At 42.9% G+C, this 19,729-nt stretch overlaps 1 protein-coding gene across 3 annotated transcripts in view; it reads right to left on the reverse strand.

Annotated features, from left to right (window-relative positions):
* Positions 1 to 19,729, reverse strand: part of LOC135921225 (uncharacterized transporter YutK-like) — a 251,210-nt gene that overhangs the window by 139,176 nt on the left and 92,305 nt on the right. For all 3 annotated transcript variants that reach the window (XM_065455539.1, XM_070529860.1, XM_065455538.1), the window contains exon 5: positions 2,154 to 2,315. In XM_065455539.1, coding sequence (XP_065311611.1) covers positions 2,154 to 2,315 — 162 coding nt within the window. The remainder of the gene's footprint in view (positions 1 to 2,153; positions 2,316 to 19,729) is intronic.

The following is a 19,729-nucleotide window of genomic DNA, read 5'->3' on the forward strand; positions in this document are numbered from 1 at the left end:
CAACTTGTTGAGGTGTTGAGGTGGTGCGCAGCGTTTCAAAGAAAGCCCTTGAAATATGAAAAAATACCACGTTACGGGGCGCTTGCCACTGTTATTGTGCTGCGCTCAAGCGTGCGATGGATGAACAAGCTCGGCAGCGCTCGGCCAGCAGCATGCATTTGTACCGTCATGCGATAAGAGCCGCATGCCTAGGTACCTACGCCAGGCATAACCCCCTGTCGCGGGCCAGTCTCGCTGCAGCCGACCTCGTTCATCCATCGCACGCTTGAGAGCAGCACAATAATAGGACGCAAGCGCCCCGTCACGTGGTATTTTTTTTTCATATTTCGCGTTCTTTCTTTGAAACGCTGCAAAAACGACCACGTGAGATATATCGTGTTGGAAAAATTTATTGAGAGTTTTCTCAAGGTGCTCTACAGCTTTGCGTATCACACTTGGGGTCTGCAGCCAATACTTAAAAATTGATTAATGAAACATAACTAATCCGTTAGTGAAGTGCAAAATAAGAAATAGCCTGAGTAACTCTTGGCCAACATCAACACTATGCATTCGGTTCTACTCGCGTCCGGAGTGCCTTTCATTTGAAAAATTTTGGCTCAAATTATGTGGGACAACCTGTATAAGCATATGCCACGATGCATTGTGGAGGAACATCTAGTGGACCACTACCATGGGGTCGCATGCAACGTGTTGCAAAATACGTCTACTGTGTTAAGCATTATGCACCAAATGTGGTCACCCATGTCGACCGAGCTTCTCCCGCAGTCATTATTGCTTTCCCGTATTCTTAATGGTGATAACTCTCAATCATGCTGCATTAAAATTCTGCACTCGCATCATGTACACCATACTCAAGCTGGGGGAGGGGGAGGACTTAATTATGCCGTAGCGAGACTGTATGTGCTCTCCCAAACAGCAGCCGAATGACTGCCGGCCATGACGCGAAGCCGCCGAGTTTAGTTTTTAATGTGCATCTTTAGAACTTATTTCACGGATATCCATCGTGCGCATAATGATAGCCATATGTATTAAGTTTGCACTCCTTGATTTTTATCTCGTAATGACGTTTTAAAGGCCTTTTCTCCTGTAGGAAGTGAAATAGTCCATTTACACCACAGTGTTGGAACTGTAGCTTCGCAAGTGCAACTGGGGAACTTGGTCTTTCACAAAATTTCGTGGTAGGTCGAATTGATGTGTCTTGCTTGAGAATAGCGTTAGTTTTCAAGCCACCTTCGCAAGTCCAGCGCCGAGAAATAGCCAAAAGAGGCAAAGCGCTGGTTTTGACTAGAAGACAAATTAAGATAAGCAAGCACCAAAGTACTCATACATGTTCGCTCCGTCCAGCGTCCAGTGCGACGAACATTACACTGGTCTGCTGCAGGTCCACACGAACATACTGCTATTTGCTTACCTGCTAACTCTCTCAATTTGGCCTGGAGACTCCCACATTTCCGACCAATCCTGCCGATTGCGCGAACATGGTAAAAAAACGCTGTCTTTTTGTCAGGCCAATAATCACTTTTTATGCTTTTTTTTGTCTCATGCCCAAGCTTTTGCCTAAGTGAATAATATTGTATTGGAGAAGGCCAGAAAGCTGACTATTAATAGGCCTAAAATCAAAGCAGTGAAAAGGTAGGCCTTTCTGAGCAGTATAATAGAAATAGCTTGAGGTCATTGAAAATAGATATCGCTAAATAATAACTGCTTTGGTTATAGTGTTTATTCATTAACGATCTTTCTTTTTTATTAATACGCAGTGTGCTGGCGGCCCTTCTCAGTTCTCATTTAAGTTCAGGAACCCTTAGGACTGGTTTCATCAAACCGCTGAAGCATTTGTGGTCCGTGTTGTAATCCTGTTTTCTTTTGTTGTTCTCTTGTTGGTACTGCTATAAGTCGATAAGTATGCAAGTTTATGCAATGATTATGTTCATGTTGTTTGTGTCGTATACTGCTACATGCCACGCTCTGTGCGTATTATCTCGCCAGGCTGTTAAATCCTTCTTTAGTCGGCTTGGCAATCCGCAAAGCTGCGCTATACGGATCTTTTCCCATCTTCTTCATCCATCTTTAAACAAAAGCAATGTGGAGAGATAAATTCATAGTGCTTGCATAAATGCTCGCTTTCAATACGTACGATGAAGTGCTAAGCATACCATAGGCACGAACATGTTGGCCAAAGCGCTCATGGTTTCAGTCATGGTGGCCCCAGTGAAAAATTTGAACGTGCGGACCAGGTTGACAATTGTGGCTCGGAGAGGTGGGATGCAGTAGGCAAAATTGATCCAGAAAGTCACCAAGAAGAACCTCGGCAGAATCTGCGAAGGAGGAAAGAAGGTGGAGCTAGAATTTAATGAATCCCGACCTAAAGCCGTAATTTAAGCACGATCGCCGAATGACAATGAGCTCTGTGTGATGACAACTGCAAGCGGCAGCTCCGCTCAGAGAGCTACGTATGCTGCACATGCAAAGACAAGAAGCAGAGGTCGAATTCACACAGTTCTTTGTTCGCAAGTTTCCGCTGCAATTGGCTGACCGTCTCTTCAATTAAGGAATTCGCTCTTATGAGAAGTCTACCGTACACTGTAAAAAAAAATTCTTCAGTTTACGGTCAAAGTTGCAGGTAAAACGTTGCCGGACACTTTTCCGTAAATGAAAAACGATGTTTCCGTAGAACGAACAGGCCGTAAAAATTATTTCCGTTAAATGGAAAACGGTGTTTCCGTAAAACGGACAGGCCGTAAAAATTATTTCCGCTAAATGGAAAACAGTGTTTCCGTAGAACGGACAGGCCCTAAAAATTATTTCCGTTAAATGGAACACGGTGAGCTCCGTACTCGTGATCACAGAATTGACCGTATTTTGGAAATAAGAAAAACGGTGAGTTCCGTAGAACAGAAATGCTGTAAATTGAGTCCCGTACTTGTGATTATAGTACATGACCGTACTTTGGTAATGAAGAAGCGGGGATTTGCAAAGTGGACAGACCATGGTAATGAAAGGTATGCACATAAAAGACACAAAAATAACGAAAAAAAATTGGAAACACAATTCTTTTCATTCTTCCTGTGTCCACGTTTTCTGTGCTTGCATTTCCATACCATGAATCCATTTCAACTTGCTCAACTTCATGCTGCTTCGTATTGACAGGTGCAAATGCTGTTTGCAAAATTCTATATTTTGTAAATGGTAATGCTCGTATTCTCCAGCCAAATTGTTTCATTCATTGGAATAAGTTATTTTGGGCAATGAACCACCCAAGTCGTACATTACAACGTGGATAACTTGCAACATCATTTAAGATATAGCTGGAAATGGGGCAGAAATCATAGCAATCAGGAAATACACCACACAGAATGTGCTGTGTTTGCATGTTTCCTCCTAGTGTCGTTGTTTTCTGCAGCGTGTATTCTTCGTGTCAGTGTTGTCATGTTTCACTTGGGTTCTACACCCAACATGTACACAGCATACATATAGATTTGTGTTCGAGAAACAACAAGCCACTTGAATCCGAAAAAACCTGTGTTTATTCTGCTTTACTAAAAAAAAGAGCTTGCATGAGTAGCCACTAGAGCAGGGTGTGAGACCGGGCTAGTTGGTATTCCATGCTGAAGTGACCAGCGCAAGAGTGAACTCGGGACACTAAAAAGGTGATAAGAACAGGGGTGAACTTCCAACTGGTGTTTATTACGAAAAGGCATGTATATATACTCTTGTGCATTTGATCATAATCAGTTACAAGAGCGCAATAAGTCCGTCCCAAGGCCTAAGGCGGCCTCCCACATACAGACCCCACGTATGCAAATTCTTTAATGTCAATGCTAGGGATAGTTTGCTAACGCAGTTGCCTTCTCCGATATCTGCCCCCTCAATGATGGGCCTAGTGCTTTCTTGTGCGTTGCTATTATTTCTGTTTTTTCAGAGTGGATGACATTTGCAATGGGAGTTCTGGATTCCAAGGAAACCCTCTCTCCCTTTTGTACTTTCGTATTATGTTCCCGTAGTTTCATATTTAGGCACCTTCCAGTTTGTCCCACGTAATGCTGCCCAAAGGAAAGAGGTGTGTTGTTCACTACTCCCCCTGAGCATTTTGACGAAACCTTTTCTGTGAGCAATGTTGCATGAAATCTATTGTCTGCTGACAGGGCTGGTTTTAGCACATAATTGAGAAAACTTGTGAGGTGCGGGAAAAATCACCGAAACTCGCGCCCTTTGGCCTATTTTCTTTACTTTATGCAAGATAGCGTGAATGTATGGGATGACTGCTAGATTCCTGCGAACAGTATCACATAGGGGTAACTAAAGAAAATAGGCCAAAGGACTGGAGTCTTGGTCGTTTCTTCCGCGCCCCGCAAGCTATCTAAGTTATGCGCCAAAACCAGCCCTGTCGGCAGACAATCAAAATCATGCAACATTGTGCACAGAAAGGGTTTCATCAAATGCTCAAGAGGAATAGTGTATAGAACACCTCTTTCCTGCGGGCAGCGTTACGTGGGACAAATTGGAAGTTGCCTAAACTTGAGACTACAGGAACATAATCGGAAAGTACGAAAAGGGAGAGAGGGTTTCCTTGGAATCCATTGCTCCCAATGCAAATGTCATCGACTGTCTGAAAAAAACAGAAATAATAGCAAGCAGTGTCAAAGAAAACACTAGACTCATCATTGAGGCAGCGGCTATCGCAGAATGCAACTGCGTTCACAAGCCATCCCTATAGCATTGACTGTTAAAGAATTTGAATATCGGGGGTCTGTATGCGGGAAGCCGCCTTAGGCCTTGGTGCGCTTGTTTATTTGTGATGGCCATGTTGACTTGCACGATTGTAACAGATTATGATCAAGTGTGCAAGAGTACATATACATACCTTTTTGTAATGAACACCGGTTGGTAGTTTGCGCCTGTCCTTGTCGCCTTTTTAGTGTCGCGTGTCCACTCTTGCGCTAGTCCTTTCCGCATAGACACTAGAACTTTACTGACTAGAGGAAGGATTGGTTGGGAGTTGGAATGATTGGCTGCTTGCAGAAGCCTTCGGCTTTGCCTGGAAAAAAAAAGAAACACCAATCAATTAAGGCTGTTCAATTATTTACCATCATCATCACTATTGTTACTCAGATAAACAATGATTTCTAATTTACAACTGTCACTACAAGCGCTCTTGTCAAAAGAAATGGTTCAGACTCAGACATGTTTGTATATATTCATTCGTAGCCTTATAGCGTAAAAAGCTTCAGATAGAAAGGACCCAAGCCAGTTGATGATTTACTTGGAACAGGCAAAGATGTCACGTGCACATTGTGACATTCGGAGATTACATTTCCCACATTTAGGTAGATCTGCCACGGCCACATACTGCAGACCATAACTTTCAATTTTCACTGCTCCAATAAACAACCTTGCAGATTTTACTGTTTCCCAAAACAATGAAGCACTCTTGAAACAAGCGCAAACCATGCATGATGTTTACTTCCGACGCAGAACAAGCAAGCCAAAGATACTGTCCAGCTGACAGGCTGGTAGAATAGCAACAATACAAGGAAACCATGCTCAGCACAACTGTGTCACAACAGCTGTCAGCCCCTTTCGCATATGGTTTGTTGTGTCACGGAAGAAGCATCAATGTGTAGTCTTCTTTTTACTCAAGCAGTCAAAATTGAAAGTTACGGTCGTGAATGCATTAACATGCCCTTCCCATCTTCTTAAAAAGTTAGAATATTGCACTGTGTTCACCGAAAAATTTGCCCTTTTTTAAAGAAGCCTGCAACTATGCCTGGACCCCATACATGGCTGTGGCAGGCAGTACTGTTTATTCTGTCCGTTTCTTGATTTGCAACCCCATAACCAAACAAATATTGCAATACATTTTTCCAGGTTGCATTACTTCATGTGATTGCGCTTAGTTTGGGAAATTTCTGAAATGAATCAAGCCTCCTAAAAAAAATTTAAAGCAGAGTAATTCATTAACATGCCTAAACATTAGCACTTACCGTAGATTTTGAGAGCCAGAGAGGACAGAGCTATTTGCTCAAATTTCTACGACTCATGGCAACAGGATGGCCAAATTCCTGTGCTGTTAATAAATGCAAAGAAAAAAACTGGTCAATTCGTGCAATGTTTCGTTCCAAAATTTTTCTTCTTTATACCGTAGTGGGAATACTCTGCAGTAATTAGTTGGATTTAATGCTATTGGCCTGCAGTCTGGTACAAAATATTTTTTAAAGCGCAGTGACAACACCATTTCCTTCGGATCTATCCAAAATGCAGATTCGGTAAAATACAGAGAACATGCTTCTAATTAAACTGGTCATTCTATATTGTTTTTTGCAGAGACACCTTTTTTTTCTTGGGAAACTAAGGTTGATTTTATTGTCGCCAGGCTCGGGCAGCAAAATAAATTTTTAAATCAAAATTAAAAGTGATCACCAGGCATGTCCAGTTGAATTTATCTGAACATGCCCTACTGTCTGCAGCACACATGTTACCACTTTAAAGGCCTGCAAGAAGGCACCAGTTATATATTCTAAGGCAAGAAGGCAATGAAATATGTTACTTAAGGCAATTAGTCACAGGAGTCCTGGATCCAACAGAATGAAATTCAAAGACTATAAATTGTTTAGAAGACTTAAGTCACAGATTACTGAGTCACCATCTATAGCTTACCATTAGTCTTAAAAGTACCATCATTGGATTATGCTACAACTAACGTAAGCGACTGAAACCTGGCATGATAAAAATGGAGCTTGAGAATGAAGGCTTGCTCAACAAGAAACGGAACGACAAAAAATGATATGCATGATCAATTTAAAAAGGCTCTGTTGAGTACGGTAAAGAACTAGGCACCATGACGAAATTTGTAAATATGCAAGCACAGGATGGCGTTAGTTGGCGCAAGCCAAATATATTTACAGATTACTAGGAAAGGCCTTCGTCCCGCAGTGGACATAATGTACGTGAGAGCACTGCGCCTCTTCGATTATGCAATCCCAGACTGTCCGCAAACCGCCTGTGGCTTCCGGTCTGGCTAGCATGGACAAAAGGGCGCATCACAGTCATGTGATCCAGCTGCCTGGGACTGTCCGAGGTTTTGTTTGAAAGCACCGTGATTGGGAGTCGCTCTCCTGGCTGCTGTTGTGTGCTCTAAGCTACTTAAATTATGGGGTTTCACGTGCCAAATCCACTTTCTGATTACGAGACAAGCCGTAGTGGAGGACTCCGGAAATTTCGACCACCTGGGGTTCGTTAACGTGCACCTAGATCGAGGCACATGGGTGTTTTCACATTTTGCCCCAATTTAAATGCGGCCATCGTGAACGGGATTAAATCCCGTGACCTCGTGCTTTTAGCTACTTGTAGATAGCGCCCTACCCAGCCCATTCAGTATCGTGGTCACCAAAATAGTGTAGTCTGAGAGGCCATGTCGCCGACACAACCATAAAGCTTGCATAATGGAATCGCAGCCTGAGCACATTAAACATGTTCACAAAGCTCAGTTTACATCGTTCTCTCGCTCTTCGTGCCCCTTAACCGCTGTATTTAACCCAGCTCATTCGTTTGCTGCAAAATTTAAGCGTTATTGCCACACGAAAATAAGCAAAAACATGGTCGTGCCACATCACTGTTCACCCACAAAGCACAGGCCGATGTCCTCAAAACTCGTGAAACCGTCTACTAAAGGCATAAAGTGTTTCTAGGACAGAGCACATCAGCACTGCCTATTAAACCTGCACATTCAAAAGCAAAATCTCGAATTTGGGTAACAGACAGGATCAGCACACATGTCAACAGCAATCGGTGAAGCTCTAATTATACAAGTTGTCCCACGTAACTTGAGCCAAACAATAAAAATATGCAAATGTGACGTAGCTAGACAGAAAGAACCAAGGTAATGTTGCTTGCCGTCGCTTGGAGATACTCAGATATTTTTTTCATTCCGCCAAAATAAATATTTCATCTTCGTTAAACAATCAACTTTTCAAATATTATAATTAGATTAGAAGTGTCCGTGAGAAAATCGTAGAGCAACATGAAAAGCTCCCCATACAGATTTCTGTTGTTCCGAGACATGCTGCGTAGAAGTGTTTTTTCGAGAAAGAAGCTCGCGAATACAAGCAAAGTGCTGCGAATGGACAGTCACGCAAGAATTTAGTGTGTATTTGCAGGCTTCTTTCACGCTAGGAAAAACACTTTTATGCAGCACGTATTAATCATAATACTTCAGAAGTTGATTATATACCGACTACTAATTATTTAATCTGGCAAAATGAAAGAAAATGAGTACCTCCAAGTGAGGGCAAAGAAAATTACCTTGGTTCTGTCCAGCTACGAGGCATTTGCATATTTTCAATGTTTGGCTCAAGTTACGTGAGACACCCTGTATGCCACGCCAGCTACCAGCAATAAATATCTACATGCAATATGATACGTTTCCTCGTCCACCAGTTTCACTCATCTTAAAAACGAAATCTACCGGTTTACTATGCATATAGCAATGAGCATGACAGATTTAACGAAACACATCAAGAAAAGCAAGCATTTGCGCCTGATCACTGTGCTTTGTCTTAAAAGACACAAGGACTAAGGTTGCAGCAATTAGACCAGTCATGAAAACCTCGCAATATGGCACATGAAGCATCGATTTAACGGAAGCGATAGCTCAGTGCATGATATTTGCTGTCTGGAACGTGCAAAGTACACATAAACACACAGCCTCTTTTAAAACATGGCGTCAAGCCCACGTGCATCTTTTTAAGACAGCCGCCGTCTGCTAGCTACTTGCATATGTCTGAACAAATATCTGCTGACAGCTCTGAGAGTGGTAAAACGAATGCGATACTGGCTGCTCTCGGACTGGTGGGCGGGGCTTCCGAAGCTGATTGAGAAAATCGAATGCGGGACAGCAGTGCTAAGCAGTCCATGACTGTCAAAGACTGATAATCGAAGAGGCCCAATAATGCTTTGTGTTCCTATCCTATGTAATGTCTTCATACTAATCAACTCAGGCTGCATGGCAAAGAAGTCTCTTGTTAGTGCTCTGAAGACAAGCCTCTTGCCCAAACATTGGCTATAGAGACGACCATCGTTCGACAACTGTTGATCTATTCATAGAAGTGAGAATTCCGTGACAAACTTTTCAATAAAGTATGCAATATGATGATGAACTTGTTTCATGAAACGTCTTAAGTATACCTGACCTTTGACTCACTTTTGGATGTAAGTAAATATTATGAAATTGTCACTGTGAACAGTTGTCCCCGACAGCTGTACACTTGTGATAGAAAATTAACCGTATTTGAAAGTTTGTATAATTAGCCAGGAGAGCCGCACTTGCTGGATGGCTCATCATTTAATTTGGAGAAAAATTCAACACTGAGCAGCAGTTGTATCACTAATGACCTTGAACATCTTTTATAATTATTAATTTTTAAACACATGTTATCGAACAGCCCATTACTGAAGTTTTGAACACATTGTACACAATTATAGCACGTACTACACGAAATAAGATCTGTAATAGACCTTACCAAATACAATATTAGTGTGGCGGCAGGTCAAATGGCTCCTCAGCAATGCTTGCGTCCTTCCTGGGAGAACAAAAAACGACATTAGGCTTACACTGACAGCACCAAACCACATAATTTAAGTTGCAAACAAGTGCCCCAGAACATAGGAAGTTCTAATTAGATACGGTCAACCTGCTTAATCATGCCACGGACATTGAATGACTGAATGTACTTTTATGGAGCCTCAACACTATGAAATACATGCTAATACAAACATGCTAGTACACAGAATCAAATTGGATGTATGAAAATTCTCAGTAAACCTTTATTTCCTAGCAACCACAAGTCACTCTTTGTGAAGTGTAACAAGTGACTGTCTAATCTACACTAAGAAGGTGGACAATTCGGGATCCTTTCTGGTGAATAACTAATCATATCTCTACCGGTACCCAGCAGTACAAAGGTGAGTTGTAAGTATTATATTGATTAAAGAAACAGTTCACTGCTATAAATAAACAATAAATACATTATTTCGAATTCATCTTCATGTCAGACTAATCAAGTTAATTTTCTTTAGATAACATGAGAGAATGGTTAGAAAAAAATACTTGAATCTGTCAACAATGTTGAAGCAATTTTATGATGGCCTGCAGATAGCAGTTGTTGAAATAAGACCTGATGCTGGGGGAGAAAAGACAAAGAAGTGTGATAAAACAAAATGGGGCCTGTGCTGTGCAGCTACTAAATGCACTTTTATTACAATTACGATGTGCAAAACAGCAGATGTAAGAGATGGAGACCCTCAGGTGGTATTTTCCAGTGTTGTTACGAGAAAATGTTTCAAGGAGCGCGCGACTCCTTAACCCTTCGAGGGTCAATGACGTAAATGTACCGCGCCGCGAACAAGTACAAAAAAGGTCGATGCCGTATATTTACGGCGCTGTCTGTAGGTTTAAAAAGCGCGACAATTTCCCAACCTTTTCTTTTCTGTCATGTGCTGCAACTATGTGGAAATAGAGGGAATTTCTTTTGCACGCCTCGCTCTCTCAGTTTTCGTTGCATGGTTTGTTTTAGCGCTAGTTCGCTCCTGCGCGTCTATGTACTACCGCTTGCGCATCGGCGCGCGCGAGGGCGGGTGGCTGTTTTGGTTTTGTTTTCGCAGTTGGTTTCGGCTTCTTGCGCTTGCAAAACTGATGGCTATCTCGTTACTAATCGCTCAAAAGGCTACTGCTTGTTTCTCGCTCATTTAGTGCTCAGAGAGGTGCGCATAGGAAGGATGCTGCCGTGCATGCGTTTCCGTTTCTCCTTTTTTTTTGAGACTCGCGAAAACTAATTGCATCTTGTTGGCGATAAGATGAAGATTAGCGGAAGTTTGTCACACGTATTGCTTCTTTGATGGGCACACAACCACACAGTTTTCTTGAGTGCGTGCACCTACACACTTGGATTACGCTATGGATGTACATATTAGTGTAAGAGCAGGAACATTTGAGTCTTGCAAAACATTCTCGTGTGCACATCTTCAAAGCCTTGAACTATAACAATGTATCAAATTTTTTACTCTTATAAGTTTATTTCCTTATTTATTATTGTTATTCATGAATAAAGAGTACATATATACCAACGCAAAATAACTTTTTTCTTGCTTTATGGTCACCCTAGAAAAATTACGGTAAATTGTTTTCGAAATAAGTCCCTAAGAAAAATTGGAATCTGCAATAAAAAAAAATTGACCCTGGGTGGTCGAATATGGTGAAAAAGATCGACCCTCAAAGGGTTAATTATATTCGTGTAATCTTTAGAAATGAATGGCATAAAGGGCATACTTGTTGAGAGTTTCATAGGGAATCATGAACACGATGCACGCGGGAGTTAAAGAAGCATCTTTAAAAAATGCTCTAAAAAGTTGCAAAAAGCAAGTTGAAAGCAAGTTTCTATAACCTCTCACAACACCGAGCTTGACCTACAAGTGTTGTAACATTTCCTTGCAACGTGCAGCTCTGTTTTCACAGACATAGTTTGAATCACTGTGTCACAAGCTCTAGAAACAAAAGTGCATAAGTGCTAAACAAGCACATATGTTTCCCTACCCCTACTGCACAGACACATTTATCTGCACCAACACATGTAGACAGATCATGTCATCCATTTGGTAGCTTCTGATCGTGTTCCAAAGCATGAATCTCATAAGTGCAAATTCTATAAAAATGTGACACCTAACGATTACTTAGGGACAACACCAAACAACACGGTGCAGGCTAAGACTTTTGGTTAATTGAACACACACATGCACACAAATAAATATTAGGCCTATTGGTCCTGTCTAGTTGCAGCTGCAGGACAGCGGGATGTTGTAAGCAACCACACAGTTGAACTGCTGCATGTGCCTCTTGCTACACTTTGCGTCAAGGCCTGGTCTGATTCACCGTTTTGAACCCAGATTGCTTGACGTGACAAATATATCTTCTAGCTCTCCCAACAGTCTTTTTGTGACCATGGCTGACCTTCTGAATGTGATCTAACATTGGTCACACCACTGTAGGCCAATGTTAGACCTGGGTATAGAAGTTCTCCTCGACTTGTTGAGGATGCTATTTCGTGCTTCTGTGACAGAGCTTCACAGCCAAACAGTGCGCTGATGTGAAAGGCAGAATTCCCTCCTTAAAAGACGGGGCATAGATGCAGTGCACATGAGACTCACCGAAGAAAACAATGAGGTCAAGAAATGGAAGACCACTGCCTAGTGGTAGTTTTCCAGTAGAACACGTTGTGGGGGGGGGGGGGGGGGGGCTACTTGGTGCAGAGCTTTCAGAAGATGAAGTGCCAACAGAGACAACACAGTGAGAAAGAACAAAGACAGGACAAGGCGCTACTTGCAACTGTTTATTGAGGTCAAAAGCGGCTGAATATATAGCCATGGGGAGAAGGGGAAGAAAAAAACAGAAGCACTGAGTGTGTGAACGCGCACGCGCGAGAACACAGAAGATGAAGATGAAGGGAATCATAAGATTAGCCAAAATCTCAAACTTAACTAAAACATGCATTCATTTGTGTAAATATTCAGAGACATAGGCATGCTGACACAGGCATCCCCTCTATTCTTGATCTGGTTGGCCTCCAGCAGTTCACGTGCCACAGTGTATTTGCTTTTAAACACGATTGTTGTATCATCAAGCCTTGCTGCACAAACTTGCTTACTCTAATTCCTGCAGGCCTTGCAATGAAATGGCAAGTTTGAGCCTTAATTATTTTTCAGCGAAAGCTTGTGCTCCCACAGGTGTTCACTAATGCATCGGCCAGTTTGTCCGATATACTCTTTCCCACATTTCCACAGTATACGACCACTTCTTCACACTTCACAAAAGGATTGTATGTTTATAGAACACTCTACTTTTAGAGTCATGAGATCCAATCAGGCGGCACAAAGTAGCAAGCTTTCGGGGCACGGCAAAAACCACAGGAATTTTATATTTCGCGGTGACATGTTTAAGATTACGTGCCACTTCGTGAGAATACGGTATCGCCACTGGATACAGCAGAAATCCCTTGCGGTCACGAGTTCGGTATACCAACCCTGCAATTAATTGTTGCAGTATAAGTCTACGCACTCCAAGACTGTTAAACGTGCGATTGCCACTATGTGCCTTGAATGCACCCTTAAAGAATTGTGCTGTCATAAGGCACACAAAAGCCTTGACGAACAGATTTTGAAGTTGAAGAAAGCTTTTCCTTCTTTGGTTTTGAGCAGAGTTTCGGAGGCGTTGTTGAAAAAGCTGCAAAAAGAAAGAAACTGAAGCAGTTAAGAAGGTCAAACATTGGAAAAGAAAGCTAAACCAACGGTGATACCGTATTCTCACAAAGTGGCGCATAATCTTAAACATGTCATCGTGAAATACAAAATTCCTGTGGCTTCTTCCGTGCCCCCAAAATTTGATACTTTGTGCCGTCTGATTGGATATGATGACTAAGAAAGTAGAGTGTTCTAGTAAACACACAAACCCTTTGGTGAAGTACGGAGAAGGGATCGTATATACTGCATACCGCTGAAGTGTGGGAAGGAGTAAACCGGAGAAACTGGCCAATGTAGTAATGAACGCCTGCAGGAGCACAAGCTTTCACTCAAAAATGGTTATGGCTCAAACTTGCTGCTTCATTGCAAGGCATGTGAGAATGAGAATAAGCAAGTATGGGAAGCAAGGCTTCATGATACAACAATCATGTTTAAAAGCAAAGCCACTGTGGCACGTGAACTGTCAGAGGCCAACCAGACTAAGAAAAGAGGGGACGCCTGTGTCGACAACCCGTCTCCGACTATTTACAGAAATGAATGCATGTTTTTAGATAAGTTTTAGATTTTGGTTAATCTTATGATTCCCTTCATATACATCTTCCATATTTTCGCACATGCGCATTCCCATAATCAGTGCTTCTTTTTTTTCTCTTCACCCTCTCCCCATGACTATACACTGCTTTTGACCTCAATAAACAGTTGCAAGTAGCACCTTGTCCTGTCTTTGTTCTTTCTGACTGTGCTGTCTCTGTTGGCACTTCATATATTGAAATGTGGTTTTCCCCCTTCCATGAGCTCATCTAGCACTGTAGAGAAGACAGAAAACAAATATCTCTACCAATTTAGTACCCTTACTTCACATCGTATAGGGTAAAAAGTTTCCATTGAAGCAGAATACCTTTACCATGCTGGTTCTGACAGCAGCTAGTGCTTTAGGGCTAGTTGACAGTGTTCTCGGCAGTCAAAAGTCGCAATTAAAGTGGTTGAGCAACTTATTAATGTCTCCTACAAAGTGCAACGCATGTTCAAGTAAGCAAAACTACTACTGAAAGGCAAGCTTCACTATCTGGTCATGAATATTTTCTGTGGCAAGCATCGAGCTGGAGCTATTCCCTGCACTCAAAGGTGTTTTTACCTTTTCTATTGGTACACCTGAACACTGAAGTATGTTGTTGCTACAGGAACAGCGGAGAGCACGTTTAACACTTGGTACCACCCCGACGTGGAGGGGAGCTTCCATAAGCAAGTACAATGTTTGCTTTTAACAGTGCGTTCACACTGCCTTTTAGCATGCATTGTCAAGAAGCATTTAATGGAGTTAAACGTAGCTGACGTCTCAGATCAGACAACTTCGAGAAAGCCAAGGCCTATGACTGTTATGCAATCTGTACACAAAGGCAACCATCCATACAAGCAAATTGCTCAGAGAGTTGAAACTACCTTTTTATTTTCAGTGCCAAGCAATCTGGGCACGTTCAAAATGTTAACCGGACCAGGGCAACACGTGAAGTTTACATCAAAAAGTATGTGCTGGAGTTCATAGGTACTATGGTTGGTGCTGTTTACAATATCCCACTGTCCTGCAGCCGCAATTATGTAGGACAAACCGGCCGACGACTCAAGGATTATCTTACAAAACATTCACAGACCCTTGACACAGCATGGGGGAGCAACATAGCTATTGATGCTGCTTTGTGCAGTTGTACACCAAATTTTTAGCAGTGAAGTATCTTCATGACACATTTTCAAAGCAGTCATAACTTTCAGAACAGCTCCCACTATGCTAGCATGTTTTCACTTAACCTGCTTGGCAAATTGAAGTATTCAGATCAACTTGCCGGAGCGTTCTGAATTGGGCTGCTTGGTGCATGTTTAGAAGGGAACTGAATAGGGTGACAGACAGGACAAAGGGAATATGTTGTTCTGTACAACGCTGTCACTTCGTACTGGCAATAGCACTGTTCGTTCCTTTTTAAATATTCATATATTTTGGTCGCCTGACCACGCAACGCAGCTGCGAGCTCAGGCTATAAATTTACGTTGTTACGTTGCCTTCCAATGTTGAACTTAATTACATCACCGCATACTCACCTGTTATAGTTAGCTCGAAACTAGCTCACAGTGGGCTTATTCGTGGCTAATCTTAGTTACCATGGAGCCCATGCATGACAGTGCTAGCGATCAGTGTGCAGTGTTTTTGCATACTCATTAGGCCAACTCTAGACAAACAGTTATTTCATTGGTGCGTGCTTTATCTGTTGCCTGAAACCTTGAACTCTGGCACTATAAGTGTTTTTGAAACACCACTCATATGTGCACCCGAGTCAGGTATGAAACAATATCCCTTTCAAGTTGACGTGCTCATGCTGAACCAATTTGTTGCCACAGGAAAACAAATCATCAATTATCCTTTCAATGCATCTGCAAAAATTACTCTACTTGCATAGGCCTCGTCACTCCACCAACATTTGCAGTCACTGTCCATTAAGACTGCATATGCAAGACAGATATACAATAGAATGGCACAGCTTACCAGAACAAAGAGCACCACTAGACAGACTGATGTCGCACAGTGGCTTTGCAAGTAGGCCCCCTGGCTGCGAAACTTAGTGCAAACCGGCACACAGACATCCTTCACTGGTGCAATAGCTGCAATTGAAGCAAATAATATCAGGTATTTTCAGACCGGTCGTCCACAGTAAAGCAAAGATATTTTCATATACAATTACTCTTGCACATAAGCTTGTCAACGAATTACCGATTGCTGTGGTATCGTTTGGTGTCTTAAATTGTATCGTTCAACTCATTTAAAAAAAGACTTCATGAAGCACCTTCTATGCGGCAAAACAGCAGACATTTTGCTCAACATAACTCACAACATGTATGTTCGAATAATTATTGTAATGATGCCTATATGCCGAAAATTTGTATACGCAACTAGAGACAGTCAGTATTAGAACCAGCCTTTAACAACAGTTTTGACACATCTTTTGATTTTTTTATACGAGTTCGGAACATTTGTAACTTTGGATGTCAATTACAAACTTTTGGACACCGCTATTCTGTGTCAAGGTTACGTTAAAAATTACTTATCACATGCACTTGCGTTACAATTACGGCCGCAGATGGGCAAAACTTACGTGGCAATCCACTCCCAGATTACGTTAAATGCTGACGTATTGCGTCAGAACATTGATAGTGAGCCTTGTAGCTGTCTGAAGTAAAAACAAAACAAAAACAAAAATTCGCGAAACATCTGATGCCGATTGCCAGCTAGCAAAATAATCAATTTATTCTCCAGCGACCCTTAATGGGTATCACTCGAACACTTTCAATTGCGATCGCGCACGGTTGCTCGGGCTCGATCCCAAAGTGTTCCAAGGCACCGTGTTACGCCAGTGTTACCTAACACAGGAGATCGCACGAGGTTACGGCGGCAAGCACGCTACACCGTCCATTCATTGTGATGTAGATGCATCGCATGCAACATGCTCTATGAGGTCTTCATACACAAGCAAACCTTCCATTCCAGAAGCAATCTTTCAATTGCGAGTATGAACACAGCGATTATGCACGCCAAGCCAGGACACTGCGTCCTAAGCTTAAGGAAAAATAGAATTTCGCTGTGATGCAATGCGTCGCCGAATACAGCTAACATAGTGTTACACCGCGTCGTGAGAGATTGCTAAGGGGCACAGTAACTTCAGTTTATTTTGGAATGCCAAGAACACAGCACAACACATTGCAAACTGGAATGCCAACGTCAGTAAACCAGCAGCCACATACAGCCGATAACGAACTGCTACAGACGTCATCGTCGCTGATGTTGCCTACGCGTCTCAATGTACTCTATATGAAATCAGCACAACAAACGCTACACCGTTTATCACAGACTCGCAATGCCGCGGCTTTATCAATACTCATGGCCAAGCGGGAATGTCGTTACAGGGCATTGACAGGGCATGCTGACACAACACAGTTGAGCCCGTGACCAGTCATCGCGGTGCATTTCGCACGCGCGACGTGCACTAACAACGAAAAAGGACACTTGAACCACTCACTTGCGTAGCAGTCCATCGTCGATTCCTTCGTATTCTCTCAGTGAAATCCCAAATGCAACAGGTATACCACCACCGCACACCGCCATTTCCAGTCGCTGTCCACTCTGTACTGTTGAGGCGGAGAAATGCAACCCGTCGTGTAGAAGCGATGAACGGTGGTAAGCAGCGCCACTGCTGAAACCTCTTCCATTTGTGTGTGCGTCCTTACGATTAGCCTATGAATAATGTTCAAGCAGCGTCACCTATGGTGAAATTATGTAACTGCTGTTGAGCGTGCGCCTTGTCTTTTCTTTATATTCGTTGCGTGTTGATTTTTCGCTCTTAACATGCTCAGTTGCCCTCCACATGAAATTACGGACGGCTCTCCGTATTTCAAAAACAGAACTCAAGTCCGTTTTTTTTTACGCAGAATTCCGTCGTTTTTCATGAAACTGAACGGTCTACGTAATTTTTACGGCAGGTTTGACCGTAAGATTACGGAAATTTTTTAGTGTATACGAACTCTGTGCCGTAACTATGAGTCCTTATTCCAAATCCGTCGCTTCTGTTCAGAAACATTTCTGAAAGGGTAGAGTAGGTACTGATGAAACGTGACTGCAAGCGAGATAATATAATCGTACGATCACGCTCCAATGGCCAGGCTATCGAACCGGAACTAAACCCAACAGAAAAAAGACGTGTTATTTTCCCGCCAACCGGAGCCGAATTGGAACGTGCCGATTTTTTTTTAATTCGTAAGAAAACCGAAAAGAAGAAATAACGGCTTCCTGTTTAGTCTATCTTGTCTCATCCTAATCTGGAGATTTTCATCCACGCATTGCTTGTGCTTTTAGCCTAATCATGCCACCTCATTTGTGTATGCAGAGGAGCTTGCTGTCCTTTTACAACTGGTAGAAGTGTTAGTGCGCTTTTCTACGGGTCGCATCGGGAAACGCTTATGTTAGTATTATATTCAGGGCCGTTTTAGTGTCCACTGGTGGGAGGCCTACGTACCATTATTACAGAATTGAAGTCCTGCTTATCTCTGTAGTCTCGTTTTATTGCGCGGGTATAAACTGAAGTAAGTGGGATATATATGACGTATGCTTCTGACGCATTGCATCTGACACGTGATTCCGCATTGTGATATTTTTGTAAGTGCTTGAAGCTAAATGTTTGAGTCTTTCGTGCGACAGCGGCGCCTATAGACTTTGATACAAAAGAAATTTATGCTGTCTTATGCAGTTGTTCTTAGGTTAAGTAAACGAATATATGCCGGTTCAAACCGATTTCAGCCATTATTTTTTTTTTCACTCCGGTGAAGCGCGAGAACTAAGCCGTTTTCGCAAGACAGGAATGAAAACCTTGACGAAAAGAAGTTTCATCCGACACTCAGTCAATGACAGACATTTTGCCAACGAAAACACTCGTGAGTTTGGTCCCAGACTTATCGCAGTATTATCTTCTTGTCTCCGCACTTTTCTTGGTTGACCACTGTGCCAACTAATTGCTTCAGCGCGGCAGCGGATCAGAGTATGAGGTCAGCGCCAGTGCCAGCTAGTGCAGCGTCCCTGCACTTTCACGATGGTGCGTCCCCCTCTCTCTCTATCCTTCTGCTGTTCAGTTCGCGGCAATAGTAGCTGTCTGTAAGCGAACGGGACCATGGCAGAGAACCTTCACTGACGCTGCACCTGTAAACGTGCACAGTGGGGTGTCACTAGAGAGATTTAGCAGAGCGTTTACCATCCGCTCCGCTCAGATCGGCCTATCACAACAATTGGCACGCAGCCGCTCAGCAAAACGCTACCGGGAAGACTGACGCGCGTGCGCACAGCACACATAGCCGCAGCGGAACGTGGGACGCTGACCACGTTCCGCTAGGAATCGGATTTAGCGGTGCGTCAGGGAGCGTGTAGTTGCTTTCGTAATCGTTTTACTGCCAAGCTGAGAGCACGTCAGTAGCATCTCTGGGAGACGCGCTTGTTAGATAAGCGAAATCAATGCATTCTGTGCAGCCACCAGTGCGCGTGACAGATGTGCGGAGCGGAGCGCAAGCAAACGCTCTGCTAAAACTGTCTACTTTCTGCTAGAGGTGTGCGAATATAAGCTTTTGAATGCGAAGCATTTCTTGACGAACGTTTGTCACTTTGACAGTATCTATCTAGCCGCATACGTCTTGGTACTCTCATGGTCGTTTCGTTAACTTGATATGCGGTGGGGGTGAAAATAAACTTTATTGAAAGGGGGAGGGTGAAGGTGAGAGGTGACTGAGGGATCGGGCTCAAGTAAGACCCTGGGCCTGCTTGGCCTTGTCCGCCCAGTCCACCAGTCCAAGCTGTCGGTCGACGTGCCCGGCCCTGAGCTAGCCGGCCCAGTCAGTCTTGATGCTGACCGGAGGATGAGAA

The sequence above is a fragment of the Dermacentor albipictus genome, unplaced genomic scaffold (genome assembly GCF_038994185.2).
Source record: "Dermacentor albipictus isolate Rhodes 1998 colony unplaced genomic scaffold, USDA_Dalb.pri_finalv2 scaffold_34, whole genome shotgun sequence".
In the NCBI taxonomy this organism is placed as follows: Eukaryota; Metazoa; Arthropoda; class Arachnida; order Ixodida; family Ixodidae; genus Dermacentor; species Dermacentor albipictus.